Source organism: Columba livia, chromosome 16 (assembly GCF_036013475.1).
Source record: "Columba livia isolate bColLiv1 breed racing homer chromosome 16, bColLiv1.pat.W.v2, whole genome shotgun sequence".
Taxonomy (NCBI): domain Eukaryota; kingdom Metazoa; phylum Chordata; class Aves; order Columbiformes; family Columbidae; genus Columba; species Columba livia.
The window spans coordinates 11722947-11741692 of record NC_088617.1 but is presented as its reverse complement, the minus strand read 5'-3'; the positions used below and the strand labels follow the sequence as shown (position 1 = coordinate 11741692).

General features: G+C 41.7%; 1 protein-coding gene across 2 annotated transcripts; it reads right to left on the bottom strand.

The window, feature by feature from the left end:
• Positions 1 to 8189: 8189 nt before the first annotated feature.
• LOC102098516 (1,25-dihydroxyvitamin D(3) 24-hydroxylase, mitochondrial) lies at positions 8190 to 18290 on the bottom strand. Of its 2 annotated transcripts, none has more exons than XM_065032490.1 (12): positions 17146 to 18290; positions 16860 to 17050; positions 16391 to 16484; positions 15619 to 15715; positions 14314 to 14405; positions 13419 to 13530; positions 11909 to 12054; positions 11437 to 11603; positions 11171 to 11249; positions 10551 to 10745; positions 10342 to 10453; positions 8190 to 9506 (listed from the first exon to the last, which is right to left on the bottom strand). In XM_065032490.1, the coding sequence occupies exons 1-11, from the start codon at positions 17401 to 17403 to the stop codon at positions 10343 to 10345; spliced, it is 1542 nt and encodes a 513-aa protein (XP_064888562.1). In that variant the 5' UTR covers positions 17404 to 18290; the 3' UTR covers positions 8190 to 9506; position 10342. The 2 variants fall into 2 exon arrangements, with proteins under 2 accessions (XP_064888562.1, XP_064888560.1); XM_065032488.1 differs by having other exon boundaries at positions 8190 to 9511; positions 17146 to 18289.
• Between the last annotated feature and the right edge of the window lie 456 nt (positions 18291 to 18746).

The following is an 18746-nucleotide window of genomic DNA, read 5'->3' as shown; positions in this document are numbered from 1 at the left end:
TCATACTGGCTATTCCCTGTCTCCCCCCAGCAGTTGCAAGACCTTGCAGAGATTATGAATCATCGCTTTGTCTAGACATATTTTGTAAACTTTTCCTCTCCTTAAAAAAGATAAAAATCCACTACTGGATGTCATTCATCAATGGCAACAGGTTCATATTCTTTCACACTCTACACAGGCTTGCTGGGGCAATAACTGTGCTAATACAAACCTTCTGGACATAATTTAATGGTACAGTCATGGATGGATACTCGATTTCTGTCCAGTTGCAAGAGACAAAGCTGGAAAGGTGCAGCAAGAAATGAGAGGATGGTTCCCTGAGAGGAATCAAAGGAGACAGACTCTGCCTGCTTTTGAACAAATACAGAATTAACTTTGAGCCAAATGCTGTTACCCAGGCTTTTAAAATACCTGCCTGCTTCAAGTCACTAATAATATAATATTTATGATTTCTATGCAAGCTAAGAATATTACAAACTTGTATGCAAAGTGTCAGAAATGGTTCAGAGGACAGGTTTCCTCCATGAATGACACTGCCTGATTAAAGTTTGGTTCTCTGTGCCAGATGCCACATAAGTAAAACTCAAGCTCTGAATTAGCAACTGAAGACAAACTAGTTGATTCTGGGTGCACATGCTAAGACAAGAGCATGTAGGAAAGGGAGCAATGGTTACATATTTCTGCAGACTTAAGTGTTATCCACACACTAAGAAAAGGTGCAACCTTTGACAGAATTCCAGCGTAAAGTTTTCGGATGAGTGAATGTTTTTTCCTGCTAACTCGAGTAGCGTTTGTGTGAAACCTTGCATATGACTGACAAGCGTGGTTAAACTTTTCTACATCTGATCACAGACTATTTCACTAAGGTCTTCTCAACCATATGAACAGCGAGAGGTTTCACAGGGCAGGTTGTCTATCCAGTCAATCAGAAGTTTGGCTCTGAAGGAGCTAAGCATACAAGAACAGCTCCTTTTTGTTCAGAACAACTTTGTCCAAGGTTTTTATACAATTTAATGTGGCTGAATTGTGCCTGATGATGCTGTTCCTGAAGAAGTTTGGACACACCTACTTTCTTAAAATCAAAACATGCCATGAGATTAAGGCAGTTTTCACGAAATGCCCTTTCAAAATGAAAATGAAGAATTGTTGACATAATAATGTTGAGACCTACCAGTTAGGAGCTTGACTGAAAGAAAAACCTTTGTCTTGACATACTTTCTTGTAACAATCCTGTTATTTCTTGAAAACAAGTCCAAGTTTTCTAAAATATTCCTTTCCACAATATTTGAATTCACCCTGATATCTTTTCTCTTTCCCAAACTTGATTTTGCTAAAAAAAAAAAAATCTTTGTTTTCATTTAATTCCTATTTCCAAACACAAAACTTTAAATTTCGAGATTGTCCAAAAAAAAAAAAAAAATAGCAAACCTAGTTCCCATTTCTCCTTCAGCTGCAATAAAAGGCAGGAGCCTTGTGCAGAGTGTAAAGACAAGGATCTATCAGCTTTGATGCACATTGCACAGGAGCACAACATCCCTCCAGAAAGAAGAATAACAAGCGAAGGAGTTTGAACGTGGCCAGCACGAGGGATGTGGCTTTGCAGGGCTGCACGGCCACTTTGTCGTAAAAGTTTGAGCATCAGGTGAGACCACTAGGGAAGACAGCGGGGGGTTGTGCTTTGAATAGCACATTTTGTTAGAACCATACGAGCACATTTCTTGGCAGTTTCAGCCCAGGCTGCCCCACTCACCAGCTCTGCCCTGACACGAGCGCTCGGGCAGCCAAACAACATCCATTTCCCTTCATAACCCCCATTGCTCTTGTACCTGATCTCGACAGACATGTTAGTGATTGCTGTGTGATCTGTCTGAACACCCTCTACTTCAGCTTCCCTTATGAGCACGTTATTTCCATTACGCAGAATTCACACCTTTGTTCGTTTGTCTAGGAGCTCTGATTTTCCCCAGAACTGCCAGTTGCTCCTTTTATTGTTTTTTCTCTGGATCTCATTGACTTCTGTATATAGCACAATACCATTCATGTCCTCAAAAACCTGTGGCCTTTTCCAGTGAAGCACATTGGGTGACAATCACAGCCCAAGAGGGTCTCGGAGGAAACAGTGGCTTCCCAAGGAGCTATTAAATATGCAGAAAAATGTGTGCTCTGTTTTCCTAAGGCACTTGCCAGAACTCTGTTGTTGGATGAAAACACAGATCAAATATTTGGCATCAGTCATATCCCTTCCCAAACATCTTCACTTGCAGGTAGTGTAATATGCTATTTTTAAATATTTATTCCATTCATTTCTACCTACGCACAAAAAAACTTCCCCCATTGCAGTGAACGGTGAATATCAGCACACCATTGGCTTGCAGCTAATTATTTGATTTCTCAAGCAATGAGCTGATCTAGTTTCTCTTTCAATTCTGCCTTTGGGCAAGAAACATTTTGTAGGAGTTATGAATCAACTATATTTGAAGCTACCCTGCTTCCTGGAAAATGTTCTCAAGCACATCTTCCCATGCATTAGCTGCCAGACTTCTCTCTGCCTGTGTCCCTTTGCTGGAAGTCTTTTTTGCCATGGTTCAGCAACAAGGACATATTTTGCAATCAGTTTTTCTTTTCTGATTTGTTCAAAATGGAAGAAAAGTTCCTGAGAGGTTCTCACATATCCAAAGTGAAACTTTGGCATTTAGAAAAAAAAAAATCCTCCTGATTCAGGTGTCTTACTTTCACTTAAACTTTTAAGAACCTGAGGGTCTGCATCTCAAACTAAAAGATTCAGCACCTGTATTACTCTTAAGAGTGATCTTGGGAATCACTCTCTATGTTGATCTGTGCAACTACAGCTATGGTACAGTCCATAATCAGTCTGCGAACTCACAAAGTTATCTTGGGGTGCAACCTCCAGAGGGCTTTTATTGCAGGTTAACTACCACACCTAAAAAAGTTCATGCAGATACCCTATCTCTCCTTTTGAATTGGTGCGAATGGCTTCTGTGGACTGGTCCTTTCCATCTTCAGTGAGGCTGCAGAGTTTAACTCTCATTGACAGCTAGTCAACATCACTGAAGGCCCAGATGTCTAAATTGATGATGAAAGCATCATTTATAAAGATGCCTTGAAAAAACCCAAACTAAAACAAAACCAAACCCTTACAATTGTGGACCTGCATTCTTCTTGTAACTCTGCTACACTTTGTCTCCCTAGAAGTCCTATTCAATCTGCATAGAAATAGGTATTTAATAGACAGGTAGAGTCTTTAATGATTAAAACCACCTTTCTGTGTCATTCCAGCCTCTTGTACACTTATTAAAATATGAAGAAGCTACAGTGGAAGGTTCCAATAAGAATTTAATAATATTTCCAGGGTGTCCTATTACTTGAGAAATTTATATCAGAGTGTTCAGTGACTGCATACAAGATACCTCCTGTTTTTTTCTTTTTTTTTTTTTTTTTAGTAGAGTGTGCTTTGAAGCTTTTCAGTTGCCTTGAAATGAGACACTGAATGTGTGCATCACAAGGAGCATTGTCTAGTTAAAGTTTTTCTTTCCTATTGCTCTGACTTTCAAACATAGCCAGAGGGAAGACAAGATCATTCTGGAATACCAAAATTTGGCAACTCCTGAAGCAAGTAAAACATATGTGTGAACCAAACTATCTTCATGTCTTCCTGCCCTGGAAAACAGGTCCCAAAGTATTCCTTATTTTACTTATGTTCTGTAGCTCCCATTAAAAAAATACTGAATTTTGGGTCCTACCTGAAGCTTTCTTCTGTGCTTTATGGTAGGACAGCCAGTTCATTCCTATCAACTTACACCCTCAACATAAAGAGTGTGTTGGCAGTGTGCAGTTGGGTATCTGCAGCCTGTGGTTGAAGGTTCCTGCAAAGCCACCGAGCTGCTCCCAGTTTTAGGCCTGGGACTGACCTTTGTTTTAGTCCCAGGACTGACCTTTACCCTCACATGGATTGAGCTGGCTTTTGGCTGACCCCGATCAGATACCTGGGTACCTTTGCCCTCAACCAAGTTGGGACTGATCTTGATTCAGGCATTGATCTCACAGAAAAGCTATTTGTGATTCCCATTGTTATAACTGAGACAAGAATAAAAGGCTTTCGTCTGTAGGATCTTGAAAGTCTAGATACGTGTAACTCACATTGCCCAAGCTTTGAGTTTTTCAAAGACTTCCTTCTATTATTTCCATTAAATATACAGAACATTTTTCCTTTCATCACCTTGAGCCAACTCAGTGCTGCTGGAAGTCCACCTGACAGCAAGGATACCCTTTCGTTCAAGGTAGACAAGACCTGCACCATTCCCCTGCTTCTCTCCTATCTCCTCTTTTTTTTTTTTTTAAAGTGGAACACAGTTCAATAGCAGGATGAATCAGATGTGATTTGTTTGATTTACTATCAAGTTTCTGGGCACCAAAGTTGATAGCGGAGGGTAAAGTATCACAAATGTGCACAGCAGTTTGGGAAGACCAAGGGGTAACTCTTGTGTTCAGAGTTCCCCTTTATCGCCTTGTGCTCCCTGCCAGCAGCTGCCTCTGCTTCTCTGACACACGGTGCCTGGAGTTTATTCAACACTCTTAACAATTAGAGGCAAAGAGTTCGAACTTGTCGAGACAAACATGCCCAAGAAAGCAAAGTATAATTTACCCTGATTATAAAATACATTCCATTCCACACTTGTTTTGACATTGTTCCTTGGAGAAAAATATTTTCCCTCATAAAGAAGTCTCATTGTTGCTATTCTTGTCAGGAGGAGGATTGCTCTGTCCAGACCTCGCAATGTAAAGATTTCTAAAGCTCCTTCTGAATCCAAATACTATAGCTTGAGTTTAGCTTTTTATGTTGTTCCAAAGCCACAAGCTGCTGATCATACAGCTGAGACAAAAAGTATGGACAGACTTGAAAGGCAGTTTAGCACTTCCTCCACTAGCAAAGAAGAATATAAGAATATAGAAGATAGGGTCCAGATAAGTATAGTATGAGGTGTTAATGAACTTCTGGAATAAAAGACAAAAAAGAAGTGAACAGTAACATCCACACAGAGAGTTGGGCTGTCTTTGAAAAAATGCAGTGTAAGGTTGAACCAGATCCTAAGTGCGGTCTCCATCCATACCTGTTACACTGCCCTGCACAAAGAATTGTGTTGGTTCTATATTGGCTGATACCAGTTTCATGACTGCAATGTCAACAAATGTATTGCCAGTTTATATTTCATTGTGTGAAAGGGATTTAAGGCAGTGGGACTGTGGCCCCGAGCTACTGAACACGAGAGTAGAGAGTTGGCAGCATTGGCAGGAAGGTCAGGGCATGTGCTGTTTCTGTGGCAAAAAAACCTCAGCATCTCTCTGTTTTTTACTTTCTTGAAATATGATACAGATACTTGACAGATACTCAGAAATCTGATACTCAGAAATACCCAAGGATTAATGTAAATGGACAAGCATAATGCTCAGTTTTGTAATATAATATTAATACTTTTTTCCCAAGCCATGCCTGGAAGGACAGATCAAAAAAATGTGAATGCAGCCACCCACACTACAGTACATCAATCCACAAGTTATAAGAACAACACGAACATCCAGGATAAGAGAATAATGACATGACTTGTAGTCTCAACTCAATAGGTCCTTTGTTGCAATTATCTGACAAAGAAAGGCAGCTTTTTCTTCTAAAGCTACAACTCTTACATGAATTCTGGATATGTGTTCCACAAATGATATGCTGAACATTGTTAAAATTTCTCCTTTTATAAAAAGTAATAATGCATTAAAAACCCCACACATACACATGCAGTCCCACTGAGGTCAAGATGCTGTTTCACGTATTTAAAATTAGGCACGTGATGAGTTGTTATCTTAAAATATGTTCTGAAATGAACTTTAGCTATTAATATTTTGCAGAATTCATTTTTCAGAGCTTGGGCCCATTAGTTAAAGTCAGCACCAACAGGCATTAATTCTACCTCTAGTTGTTGAGAACAAATAACTTTCTCAGTTTGGAAGAAGACAGACTGGAACACATTATCTGTCATCTCATCACAGCGCTGAAAGATGTAAGCAGAGACTGACTCAGATCATACTATACAATAACCAGTTTATAATGAACAAAATATACGTAAAAAAAAATGCAATTCCTGAAAACTGTCAATCTTTATTCATTAGAAAAAAAAGAAAAAGGCACCGATTAGTTGGCTCCAACTTTGTCTGTATCATTCCTACTAACATGCCTAAAGCCTGAACAGAATTAACTTCCTTTTGGATATGTAAACCTCATTCATTTCCTTGTTGAGAAAGTTAATGTGGAGGCCAATTAGTTCCATTCATTTTACAATCCAGCTGCCTTCCTCTTAGGAGTAACGGTAGGAAATGGGGACAGAGTAGTAGTGTTGTCATTGTATTTTTAATACGTAATTCTGAACGAACAAATAATTTCAAGGAAGCAAAGAACTGAACTGAATTTATCCAGCTGAACGTAGGTAAAAGGTTTCATAGACATTTATTAATCTCAGAAGCATTATGCTATTTTTCATGTTTCTGAAATACAAGAAAAAAAAAAAAAAAGCCTTATGGGTTTTTTAATGTGCCAGTCTGGCTCGGTCATTCATTATCTGTGTAGTTGGATAATTACCTATTTCCTAGGGAAATTGCTTTGGACATTTACTTTGAGGTAGCAGATTAATGAAGTTCTTTGAAAACTTCAGGAACTTGAAAATCTACAAAGATTCCGGAACAAAATTTTCCAGGTCAGTGGTTATTGTACTTTTAGAAATTCAGAAGACAGCACACATTTGTACCTCTGCATGTATAGAGCTGGGCAAAACCTTACTCAGAGCAACACTCACATAGATCTTTGAGTCCACTAAATTTAAATAGTGAAAATCATGAGCAGTCCAGCAAGCACGAACCTGTGATTTACTATACAGACATAATAAAGGATTTTGAAATAGCTGATAAGTAGGCTGTCAAGGTCAGTTCAACTAGATAACACCTCTTTTCTTTGGCTGTCTTTAAAACTTAAATCATCAGAACGTTTGTGAGCAACGTGATGTGCTTGGAATTGAACAATAGTCCTGACTTTCTGTTAACACTTGTTTCAAGTTGCCACAACTCCATTGTTTCTAATCGAGTAATATTAGTTTATAATGCTATAAAAAAGACTAAATGTATATTATTGTTGTAGCAGCTTGGGTAGATCTCCCCATGCATGCAGCCTTGCGCCTTAGCACAAGCAAGCCCAGCTCCTTGGGATGGGGTGAGCTCCCGTGGTCTCCCAGCCCACCTGCCCTGGGCTCAGGGACCCCATGCTCACAGCTGCCAAATTAATTCCAGCAGCACAAGCTACAGTCACTGTGAAGTACACACGGCAATACAATTTGCAGAAGAATGACATTCTCACCCAGTGATGTACAGTTTTTCTTACACCATCATTCACTCAATCGGAGGCAGCCTGCACTTGGCAAAGACAGCATGGGTTTGATACCTGTCCAATTTACTCTTTGTGTAACCATCAGGCTGCCAGTCACAGTGCTGGGTGGATGGCTTTTTTATATATACATCATTTATTCTGATCCTGTGAAGGTTCAAACTACTTTATCTTTCCTCAAAACTTTACATTATAGATTTTATCTTGTAATAGCAGAGAAATGTAACAATCCCACCCCTGGAGACCTGAGTATTGTGCCTGCTGCAGAGGAACATGTTTGTACTGTGCTATGGATGCAGAAAGCTTGCATTCACTGAGCTCTGACAACATTGTATAGAGGGAAAGCAACTGTAGGCATGGATGTAACACATTCCTGAACACTGGTACTAACCTGGGTTGAAGGAATGGCAAGAGGACTAATGGCACAAGGGGAGTGTGGCACCCAAGTTCTGTGCTGCAGGGCTGAACTCCCTCACACTTGCTAACCTGGGATGCAGCTCCCTGGTCAAGCACCTTCCCAGCTAAGGCCTGTTTATAGAACACAGTCTTGCAGCTTGGGGGTATCATAAAGCAGAATTTTTTCAGCGTTGAATTAAAGTAACTCGATTTTGCAGAACTCCAAGTTCAAGCCCATTGAGGATATTAAGCAGAGGGGCGGCAGTTCCACAGCACTTTTTTTGGCAAGGAGTTACCATGAAAGACAGGATTTCTGTAAGGCTACAAAGACTTTATAACAAACTCTGGAAGACTATTTATAGAAAAAAAATATCTTTACTTTATTAGAAAATTGACCATTACCAAATTGACTGGAAAGATTCAAATGGTGCACAAATTGCTTGACACATTGTAATATGGCTACATTTACATGTCTGAGTATAACAGCAGAGGAAAACAAAAAGAACTGTAGGAGACAGATCAACAAATGCTAACAACTTGTATCATTTCAGAGTGTAAACAAATAAAAATAACCATTAGTGGTTATATATATAAACCTGTACTTGAAACTGCATCATGGGAAAAATACACTAGTGACTGTAATAGCTAACACGGTGTTTCATGCTGGGCAGTGACAACTTTAACCTTTAGATACAGGTATTGAAATCTCCATAAGAAACAGACCTCTTTGAAACATTTAGGGTCCTTATTTCCTGTGTTTTTTGAAACATACATTTAATATTATTTATCTGATTAAGTAACTATCCTGTTAGGATAATCATCATTTAACAGCGGCAGAACCCATAGGATTCCAGTGATTCTATTTACGGATAAGGCCTCTCATGCAATGAAAGGCCACTAAAGTTTTATAAAGAAGGTGTGATAAAAATGGCTTGTGTGGGAGCTGGAGCCTTGAAATCCTCTATTGAAAAGAGCAGGGTATGTGGCAGGGACAGTGTTGGAACTGTCCAAGTCAATGTACTGTGCAGGCATGAAGAATAAGTCCTGTTACATAGCTTTGTCCTTATTTCCCTTCTATTAAGATAACATCCTGATTTTTAAGCCCTGTTGTTAGTGTTTTAACTTCTCAGTTTAATTCATGACATTGGTGATTTCATAAGGACTAAGCAAATTTCTTGTTGAGCTGACTCCTCAAAACTCTTCAGCTCTGAGCTAACAGGACCAGTTCAGTGTGACCGTTGTTCCCCCAGGTGTCCTATATGATACCCACAAACTGGAAACCAGCTCTTTCCAAGCCAGCCTGTTGAACAGCCTGAGCTTATAATAACTTCACCGTGTGCTAAGAAGAACCACACATAACACTCCACAGCTCGTTATCCAGCTCTATCCCACACAGTCCCTCAGCTGCACTAAATCAGTATTTTGCATAGGTGTATGAAGGTGCATGGTATTTTTCTTTTCTCTTAACATTGCTAACTACAACTGAAGTAACTAACCACATTTTCCAATAAAACAGTATGGGAGCTTTTGTTGATACTATTTCTGGCTTAGCAATTGTTCCAGGGACGTGTGTTGCAGTTTCTCCACTGGTTACCGTAGGCTTTGGCTTTCCCAGTCAATGCATGTATTTCCAGAGAAGGCAGCAGTAGGATTGTCATCTGTTTTCTGCGAGCTGTGCTAAAGAGAAAAATAATCTATATAGTGATTGATCATTTGAAAGCAAAAGCACTGAACAAGCTTCAGTTAAAGGAGTTAAAGGAAGGAATAGCCTTACTCAAATGATCTTGGGTGATTTTTTTCCTGTGGTGTTGGCCAGCAAAAACATATCTCCCATGGTATTTAAATGTCACTAATCTGAGGAGTTAATTCCAGATCAAAGACTCAGTTTTCCAATTCAGACTTTTATACAAGTAAGCTTTTCTTTTAGCTTATTTGTATAAGTTTGTGAGCAGAGAACATGTTACAATGTACAATAAGTTGCAACATTGTACAGCTATTTACAAATAGATATTTATTTGTCCTTCTGCTTAAAACCAAGTTTTCTAATCTAAACTCTGTAGTGTCCTGGTGCACTGTTCCTTCACTAGGGCATTTTCTTTTTAATCTGTATATTGATGCTCAAAATCAAATGCTATTTTTCAAGAAATATCTTTTAGAAATGTAGTGGATAAGTTACAATATAACAAAATAATGGCTATTATTTTCCCCAACAGCACATACATTTTGATTCCCCATTTCTGATCTGCATCATGCACAGAAGACATGTTCTCTTGGAGTTTAAAGCTAGACAGCTAACTTCAGAACCTTGAGCCATACAAAATTTGTCTTCTTAGCACATTGAATATTTTTCAGTAAAAGTAACAAAATGTGATGGCATTTAATAAATCTCACATTGTGAGAATAAAGCTTAGAAAAATGTCTGTTCTCTTACACTCACAGTTCTATAAAAATTCTGAATGAGGCTCAAAAAGCAGTCTCATGTACTCAGGAGACCCTCATGCACGTACCTTATCTCCTGTGAAAGGCAATGGGAAGCTCCCGGCTGGGAATCAGGATTCCTGAGTGGAGCGTTTCTACTGGTTTGTTGTCAGTTGCTACAATTTGGTATTTGCGGATGAGCTGAAACACAAACATTTCAGTTAGCACGCTTCAGCTTCTAGATCTTCCGATTAGACGGAGAACAACAGCCAGGCATTGTGTACAGAAGAGAATTTACCCAGCAAAGGGCCAAGTGAAGCTGCAGCTCTGCTACGCGGCGCCCGATGCACATCCTCTTCCCAATGCCAAATGGAACATGGGAGAAAGGGTTTATTAAATTCTTCTGAAACCAGCGCTCTGGTTTAAACTGAGTCCAGCCGCTGAAGTACTCTTCGTTGCAACCCAGGGCATGGCTATTTATCATCAGCACGGTCTATAAACAAAGCAATAGAGAGAGGCTCATTACAAACTGGCTTAGAGCTACCAAGTGAATAAGCTTGTTAATGGAAAAAAAAATGCAAAAGCAAAGGCGAGACAGTTTCCTCAGAAGAGGCAGTGTAATTCTCTGGAGATTAGTTCAAACACAGAAAAGGCCATAGTTTCCTCAGAAAATCATAGGAAAGTTTGAAAAATGTTTTTGAAATAACACACCAAAATATTTTTGCCTAAATGCAATGGCAGTGCAGGCATGTACGGTTTTCAGTTTACGGGAATTCTTCGCGTGAATTCCTCATCCTTTATCCAGGGACTAGTCCTTGGGCAAAGTCATTTTGAGACTGAAATATGACTGGCTCCAGTGGTTTACAGGACAGTTAATCAACGACAAAATATTATAATAGCCTAAATTAATTGACTTACCCCTTTGGGCAGTACATAATCTCCCAGAACCACTTCTGTGTCGATGGTGCGAGTGGTAAATGGCACCGAGGGTGTCAATCTGCATGGAAAGAAACAGAAAGAATTAAATTTCCAGCGTTTTTTTTCTTCCTGTATCTGTCGTAGTTTACCCTAAACAACAAAGTGAACAAAATCATATTCTAGAAATGTCTTTCTTCCTAGTACACACTAGCCGGTAAAAAACTTTGTGATCATTTTGTTTTTTGCAAATTATTTGAGAACTTTACCTCATGGATTCTTTCAGACATGCTTTTAGGTAAGGCATATTCTTCAGGTTCTCAGCACTTGGACTCTCATTAGCAGCCAAAACACTCTGTATTTCCTGGAAAAGCTTCTGCTGAACATGTGGATTGCGCGAAATGTTATACAAAGCCCACAGTAAACTATTGGCCGTCTGAAAGCAACCAAAAAGAAATGTAAGGTCTCCGTTTGTGGTGACAGAAACAAGAAGTTGCCAAAAGTTCAAAGCAACATTTACGGCTGGTCACTGCCTTGTGGTGATTTGTAAGCCCAAAACTGTGAGCCATCCCAGTTGTTCTCTTGGGGCAACAAACAGAAGAAAGAATTAGAGATTTCAGGTAAAAATTAACTTGTATTTAGGCCACAGAACTACAGAAGTAGCTCACTCTTGAATGTTATGGAAGTAAGGGGGGTTGGCAGTATGGTCCTTTTAAGCAGCCCTTGGAAAGTCAGGTTTACCGTTTCAACGCCGGCGATCTGGAGCTCCGCGATGGCCGCATACAGCTCCTTCTTGGACAGTTGTCCCCCAGAGTAGATGTCGCACAGGAAATCCTCCCGAGGGTTTGCAGAGTGTTTTTCCAACCGACAGTCAATTGAGTGCTTGGCTGAGGAGGGAGGAGCACAAGGTAATTAATGGAAAGTCACTAAAAATACTGCAAAAATACATCTTACATGCAGGATTTTGAAAGAGGACACCAAGCTGTGCTCTTTTTTTATTTCTAGAAATTAGAATGATGCGGAACAAATAATGATATTTTCACTTTTTAAACAAAGAACTTGGTCACAAAATCAACAGAAAGAGCTCCTGCAAGTTATTAGGAATTCTGCTTTCTTAAATTAGGAAAGGAAATCCATGATGTGTTCAGTGGAATATTCAGCAAACAGAAATACAGCACGTAAGATTTATTAGGTTGAATTTTCAAAGGGGATCAAGCTGTTAAAAAAATCAGAGATTTAGCACTCAGTCTCCCCAAGGGGAAACTTGAGCCTTTGATTTACTAAGGGAAGATAAAAATAGATGTCAAATTTACATGCTGTTTTTTTTTTTTTAGTATAGAGAGCTAGATTTTGCCCACCCTTTCTCATGAATATACCGGTTGTTAAAACCAGTTCCTAATAAGGAACTATTCATGTCAAGTGAAGGTGTCAAACTGGTTTTTCTGAACAAAACTGGTTTAAAGTGTCATTCCTAAAACCCATAAACTAAGAAGCAATAAAATAAGTGCATGTGTGGCTGGCATGACCAAAACTCCTCAAGTATCAAGTATTCAAATACGTGAGAGAAATATATCCCTTAGTCTTACAAGTGCCAAAACCTCTTAATCTTTAGCTATAAGTGTCTCTTCCTAGCAAAATATTGAAAAATATAAACTTAAATTGATATGTGGAGTTAGAGTAATTTTCATAACCTTGAAGGCCAATTAATCTTAAATAGAAAATGTTGTCAAAAAGCCAAACCGTACCTTATGATTTATATTGCTTCTGTTTTTAGAACTTTCAACTATATTGCAGGTTGTTCGGAAAACCTATAATTTCTTCTTTTTTTTTTTTAGACTGTTTGTCTTTTGTTGCATGTAAAATTCTTGTTTCTCAAGAAAACAACTCCCTTTGAGGTCCCTTTGAGGGATGTCCCTTTTCTCACTCGTCTACCTTGCCTTAAAGAGATTATGCACTCTCTAGCTATTTACTTCTTTGACAGATGAAAGTGGATTCATGATATTGCTGGCTCCCAAATTTCTGGGGTTTCCCTGGGAATTAGGTATTGCTTCACATCCTGAGCTAAGTGTTAGTCACAAGAAAACAGTGCTCCTATGCTTGGAATAGGTTTGTCGTTCACAAAAGTGGCTCAATCTTGGCAGCAATTAACAGCAGTGTAGGGCAGTAGCAAGTATGAAGAAAATTAATTCCACCCAGTAGGAAAAAGAGCAGAAGGGAAAGGACAGAAATCATGTTTAAAAAAATGAATAACCTGTTTTAAATATATCATCCCATGCTTTAGTATGAGCTTGCCAGACTTTTGTGTTCAGACTCTTGTGGAGTTCCACAGGGGTCACCATCATCATTCCAAAAGTAGCCATCATCTGTAGAGGAGAAAGAGTTTTTGAAATATTTCTTTAATCTAGCTGCTTGCAATATATGAACAAAATTAGACTGTGAAGTAAGGGGCAATTTTCAGGAAGTCAAGATTCTGACAGATTTTCCATTCTAGACAGAAAGGGAGGGTCTCAACCTACTTAGACTTTACCCAGCTAAAAATTAGGGACAGTCAGTGGAGGATGGGTGGCCTCTCTGGTGGGTGATTCATCCTATCTATTTTAGGCAACTGGTTTAGAATTGGACAAGCCACCGTTTGGCAGTGACACTCTCTCCCTTGACAATGGATGGAGCTAAAATACTAGGCAAGGCTAGATGCTTATCTTTTAGATGGCTAAAATTAGGCAGATACATGTCACTAGAGTCCAAGTTGCAGCAAGATGCATGGCAGGTGTGCTCGCAGGAATGACTAAACCTCTGCATCCAGTGTATTTGCATAATCCCACACAACTCCAAGAGTCCCACCCAACTATCAGCAGTGTTGCACAACAGGTGTCTCAGAGGGAGAGGAAAGTTAACCAGCCAACCTGATGACTCTATTTTCAGGATTAGTCCGGTGCCCACACAGCATTTTTTCCCCTACAGATTTAGGCATTTCATAAATGAGCAGTACTAGCATTGTGCATACAAGTGTTGCCTTGGATGTGCAAAGTTGCCAATATGGATGTAGCACAGAAGCCTGAACTTCTTTTTGGGGTGACCCATTTAAACTAGTATCCTCTCAGTCATAGTAGGGGTAGAAAATAATGACAGTAAAGACTTTTCCATACCGTTTTTACAGCCTTGATGAAGTTCAAACTTTCTTCCTCTACATCCTGCTGTAGGAGACCAAACCTTCTTCCATACAGCACCAGGCAGATACCTGTTATTAAGCAATATTATCATTAAATGATATCAACAAAGAGCGTGCATGGTGTCACCCATTTGTTACCAAGGAATGGTTTGGGTTATCCTTCTGAAAAATGCTCCCTGTTCTGCGATACACGTCTATGAGAACAGTACTTCACCGTCTGCATGTTTGTCTCAGACCCAAGTAGCAGCATATCTAGCTAAGGTGCTCTTACAGTAGCACTTTCTTCACAGATTCTAATTACCACTGATCCCCTTACATAAGCAACAGATCATTCTGCCTAGCAGGGCTGGCATATTTAGCAAGTAAGCTGTTTGGCAAACAGAAGAGAACAGAGTAGTAGGAAAACAGGATCTGAGGAGGCCACCTAGTCCAGCATCTCCCAGCCCTTTCCACAGAAACCATTTGCCAACACCGGCAGCATCCCACACTCCACCAGTTTCCACCTCTTTCCATTTGAGCTCTTTTTGTTTGATTGTTTGCTTTTTTTTCCCCCTAAAGTTGTCACTTCCTATTTCTTCCTTTCCAAAAGCAGCCGTCACCACTGAAAGATTTTCAAGAACTCAGTGCACAGGTTGCTGAGATGAGCCAGCCCAGAGCAGACAGGTCTGGCGGAGCTTGTTCAGTTACACACTATACCCGACCTTCCCTCTGTGATGGGAACCACTGATGCAGTTTCTTCTGCCCAAAGTCATTCCTAGCTCCTTACTGCACTCTGACAGGTTGCTAAAGCTGGAGGCTCCTGTCTTGGTAACTTATTCCAGTGCTTCTCAATCCCAATATAAACATTTAAAATAGGATTTTCCAACCCTTGTCTACAATGAACACTTATTCACCATTACTGGATCATTTATTGGATCTTGTGTTGTTGCTAATTAACAAACATCAGATGGACAAAAATGGTCATGGGCTATCTGATCCCATTCTAGATAAATGCACTGTGATTCCCCCAGGTTTTTGTTAAGTCATGGTTAACGTTTGATTTATTTATTATTTTTTTACAAGCCACATAGATAACTTGACAGAACTGAAGAGTTTGTATAGATGCTGATGAATTCTGCACATACACTGATGGTCCCCTGCCTTTCATGCAATCCACTTTCCATGATACTGTAGCTGGTAGTTTGGAAACTATCAGCCTTCACCATCATCATTGATTGTACTTTAACTAAAATGCCATGGCAGGTACAAAATGTGTATCATTCTCAGGCAAAAAGCAACTCACTTTCAAAGGACCATTTGTTGAATTCTGAATAGACATCTTCTATTTGTCCACTGTGGTTACAAATGTCATCTATTCTGTGCATGAAGTCCTCTAGGACCTAAGTGGTGGAGAGAAGAGAGACGAAAGAAAGGAATAAAATGACATCAACTAATAAAATTCCTGTGTAATTTAGCATTTCAGCTGTCTTTTAACTAGATAATAATCTCACATAAGGGAGAGATCTTATGTTTCCTCTTCTTTGAAGAAGATTATATTTCCCCCTGTGTTAACAAAGGTTTGGATTTTACATGACTGTCATGCTATTACTGTTCGTAATTCGACAAACTGAGCTTTCCTCCTCAGGGATACTGGATTTTCATAAAAAAAATGATTAAGCTGCTTATCACAGATGTTCCTCAAACTCAATGAGGAACACCGAGGTTAAAGAGGTGTTCCCTCAATGGAGGAACATAAGAATGTACAAGGCAAAAAAACACTGAATGCAAGAAGACTAAGTAAAAAATCTGTTTGCAGGAGCCTGTATCATTGTGGAATCATCGTTCTGTGGAGACAGACAATCTCAACTACAGGTTTCCACCTGGTCTCACTTTTGGTCAGACCCTAATAATCTGTTTGTACTTCTTATTCCCTGATTTCAGAGTATTAACTCGTGATTTTACCACTATTAAGCAGACAACAGCTATCCAGGTAAAACGGATCACTTGATCTGCTTTTATTCCCCAGGTTTCCAAGGGAAGTGGAGAGAAAGAAAGAATTTCTGCAAGCGCAGTACCTCATTGATCGTGCTGTCCAGTTTCGCAACTTCCCTGGGTTTCATTAATTTCTTTTGAAAGGCGCTTCTTACCCTCTGCCAGTCCTTTCCTTCCCTAGATTGAATTAAAAACAGCGGCATTGGAAAGAGAAAGGCTTAAAGAACAAAGAAAGCAGAAAAACCTCGAATCCGCAACACGTGCAACAAGACTTCGCCGAGCGCATCCATCGCACCGGCGGGCGCCAACCTGACGCCGCAGCCGCTTCTCAGGGGACAGGGGATGGAACCTGCTCCGTGCGGCGGCTCCGCCGGCACCGCCGCCCCGCGGGAGCGCAGCCCGGGTTGCGCGCCCCGGTTGCCGCGGAGCCGGGCGCGGCAGGTTGGCGGTCACCGCCCTCCCGCAGCATCCGCCGGGCACCTTCCCCCGGCACCGCAGGGAGCAACCGGCCCTTCCCGCAGCTCCCCAGGGACGCTAACAGGATGCACTTACAGGATCAGCAGCCCGTAGCCCTCGTCGCGATAGTCCCGATAGGCTTTCCAGGGCTTGATCTCCAAGCGCTGGGGGCAGGCGCTCTCCCGGCGGTACAGGGCTTCTAGGAGGCAGGGGGCTCCGATGTGCACCGAGTCGAAAGCCCCCAGCTTCATGCGGAAGATCTTCCCGAACCTCCTGTGGTACTCAGCCTGGGGATGCAGAAGAAACCATCCCCCTGCTGAGTGCGGGGTGCTCCCCTGGCTCCCCCCGCCGCAGCATCCCCCCAGCCCTCCGCCCGCCTCACCAGCGTCTCATGCTGCCTCTTGAGCCCCCCCTTCCAGAGGACGTCGGGCAAGCTGCCCATGAGCGGCCAGCTGGGGGGGCCGGGCAGCGCGGCCAGGGGGTGTCCGCGGCCCCGAGGAGCGGGGGGCGCCGCCGGCCGCAGGGCGCTGAGGGACGAGGCTCGTAACCTCTGCGCGGGGGCTCGGCGCCCGACGGGGCTCACGGCGGCGCGGCAGCAGGTGAGGGCGGGGTGCCGGAGGAAGATGCTGCAGGCTGCCATCGCTGCGGTGACAGACACCCATCCTCATATATGTATATATATAGCAGCCGGGAGGCTCGCTGGACTTTCATCGGGGGCCAATGGGAGCTCTGGGTGGGGTGAGGTGGGGCCGGCCCGGCCCGGGGAGGCTGCGGGGCAAGCGGTTCATGAAAGGTTCAGGCGAGGCAGGAGGGCACCGAGCCAGCACCGGCCGCGCCTCCGCCCGCGGAGCTGCCCGGGGGCTCCCGGCGGCCCCGACCCCGCCGCACACGGGAGGTCACGGGGGTTGTCACGGCTCCGGGGCCAGCGGGGGGCAGGCGGCGGCCAGCGCGGCAGATAGCGGCTCCCGCTCCCTGGGGAAGCTGCCTGACGTTCGTGCCAACAGTCTCATCAAGCATTTTCTCTCTATTTTATTTTTTTTAAATTTGGACCTTTTGCACGGCATGCACCAGGGCGGGGGGAGTTGTGCTGTTCCTACCACAATGCACAGGTGGCTGAATAGTTCAGTCTTCCTTCAGCATTTGCACTTTGAAACGGTGGAATAAAAAAGGCAAGGAGTTGAGGAATAACAAGTTTTGGTGGGTGGACTGCTCTTACTCTATCTGGCTGACTAACCACCTATTTATGCAAAGGACATGTGAGTGCATCATCTGAGAAGGCAAAATTCCCTTCACTGTTAGTGCTGGCAGCCGTTGAATTCTGACAAAAATCAGTAAATGCCGTGAGTCTTTTAATGGGAAACTGCACAGTGACCCTCAGTGAGAGCCAAAGGCTTTCACACTAAGTGAAGGCAGAAGATGTGCTGGCACAGATAAAACAGCTCAGGTCATCTGGTGCTTACTGCTCTGTCCTCTCCTTGCAAGAGAAGTCAGAGAGGCTGTGGACAATAGCTACCTGTAAACCAGAGGATTTCCAGGAAAGACAGGTATGCTACAATGAAGACCTGATTTTCTGACACCCCACACTACCTTTTTTCATCTTTTCCAAGTTGTGTTTTGTGACTCAGCTCTTAATCCCCTTTATTTAAGTTTCCGACAGTAAGATGCAGAGTGTGCGGATAGATGGGTGTGTTAGACAAGTGACAAACAGAGGAATAATCAGATGAGTTTGACATGGAACCTAAGACCCGTGAAGGTACGTCTCATATTAAAATTAATAACAATAAAAAGACCAAGGTGGTAGTGTATAATACAGATAGAAATGTACAAAAGCATAACATCTCACTTGGAGATTTTTCATGTGGTTTTGGTACATCCTTCCCAATCTTATTTCAGTGGCTTTCTTCTATGGGATCATACTTTATGGGCCAGAAGATCACAGCACTTCCTAGGTGGGTTTTAAAATTAAAGCTGGTTCAAAGGTTT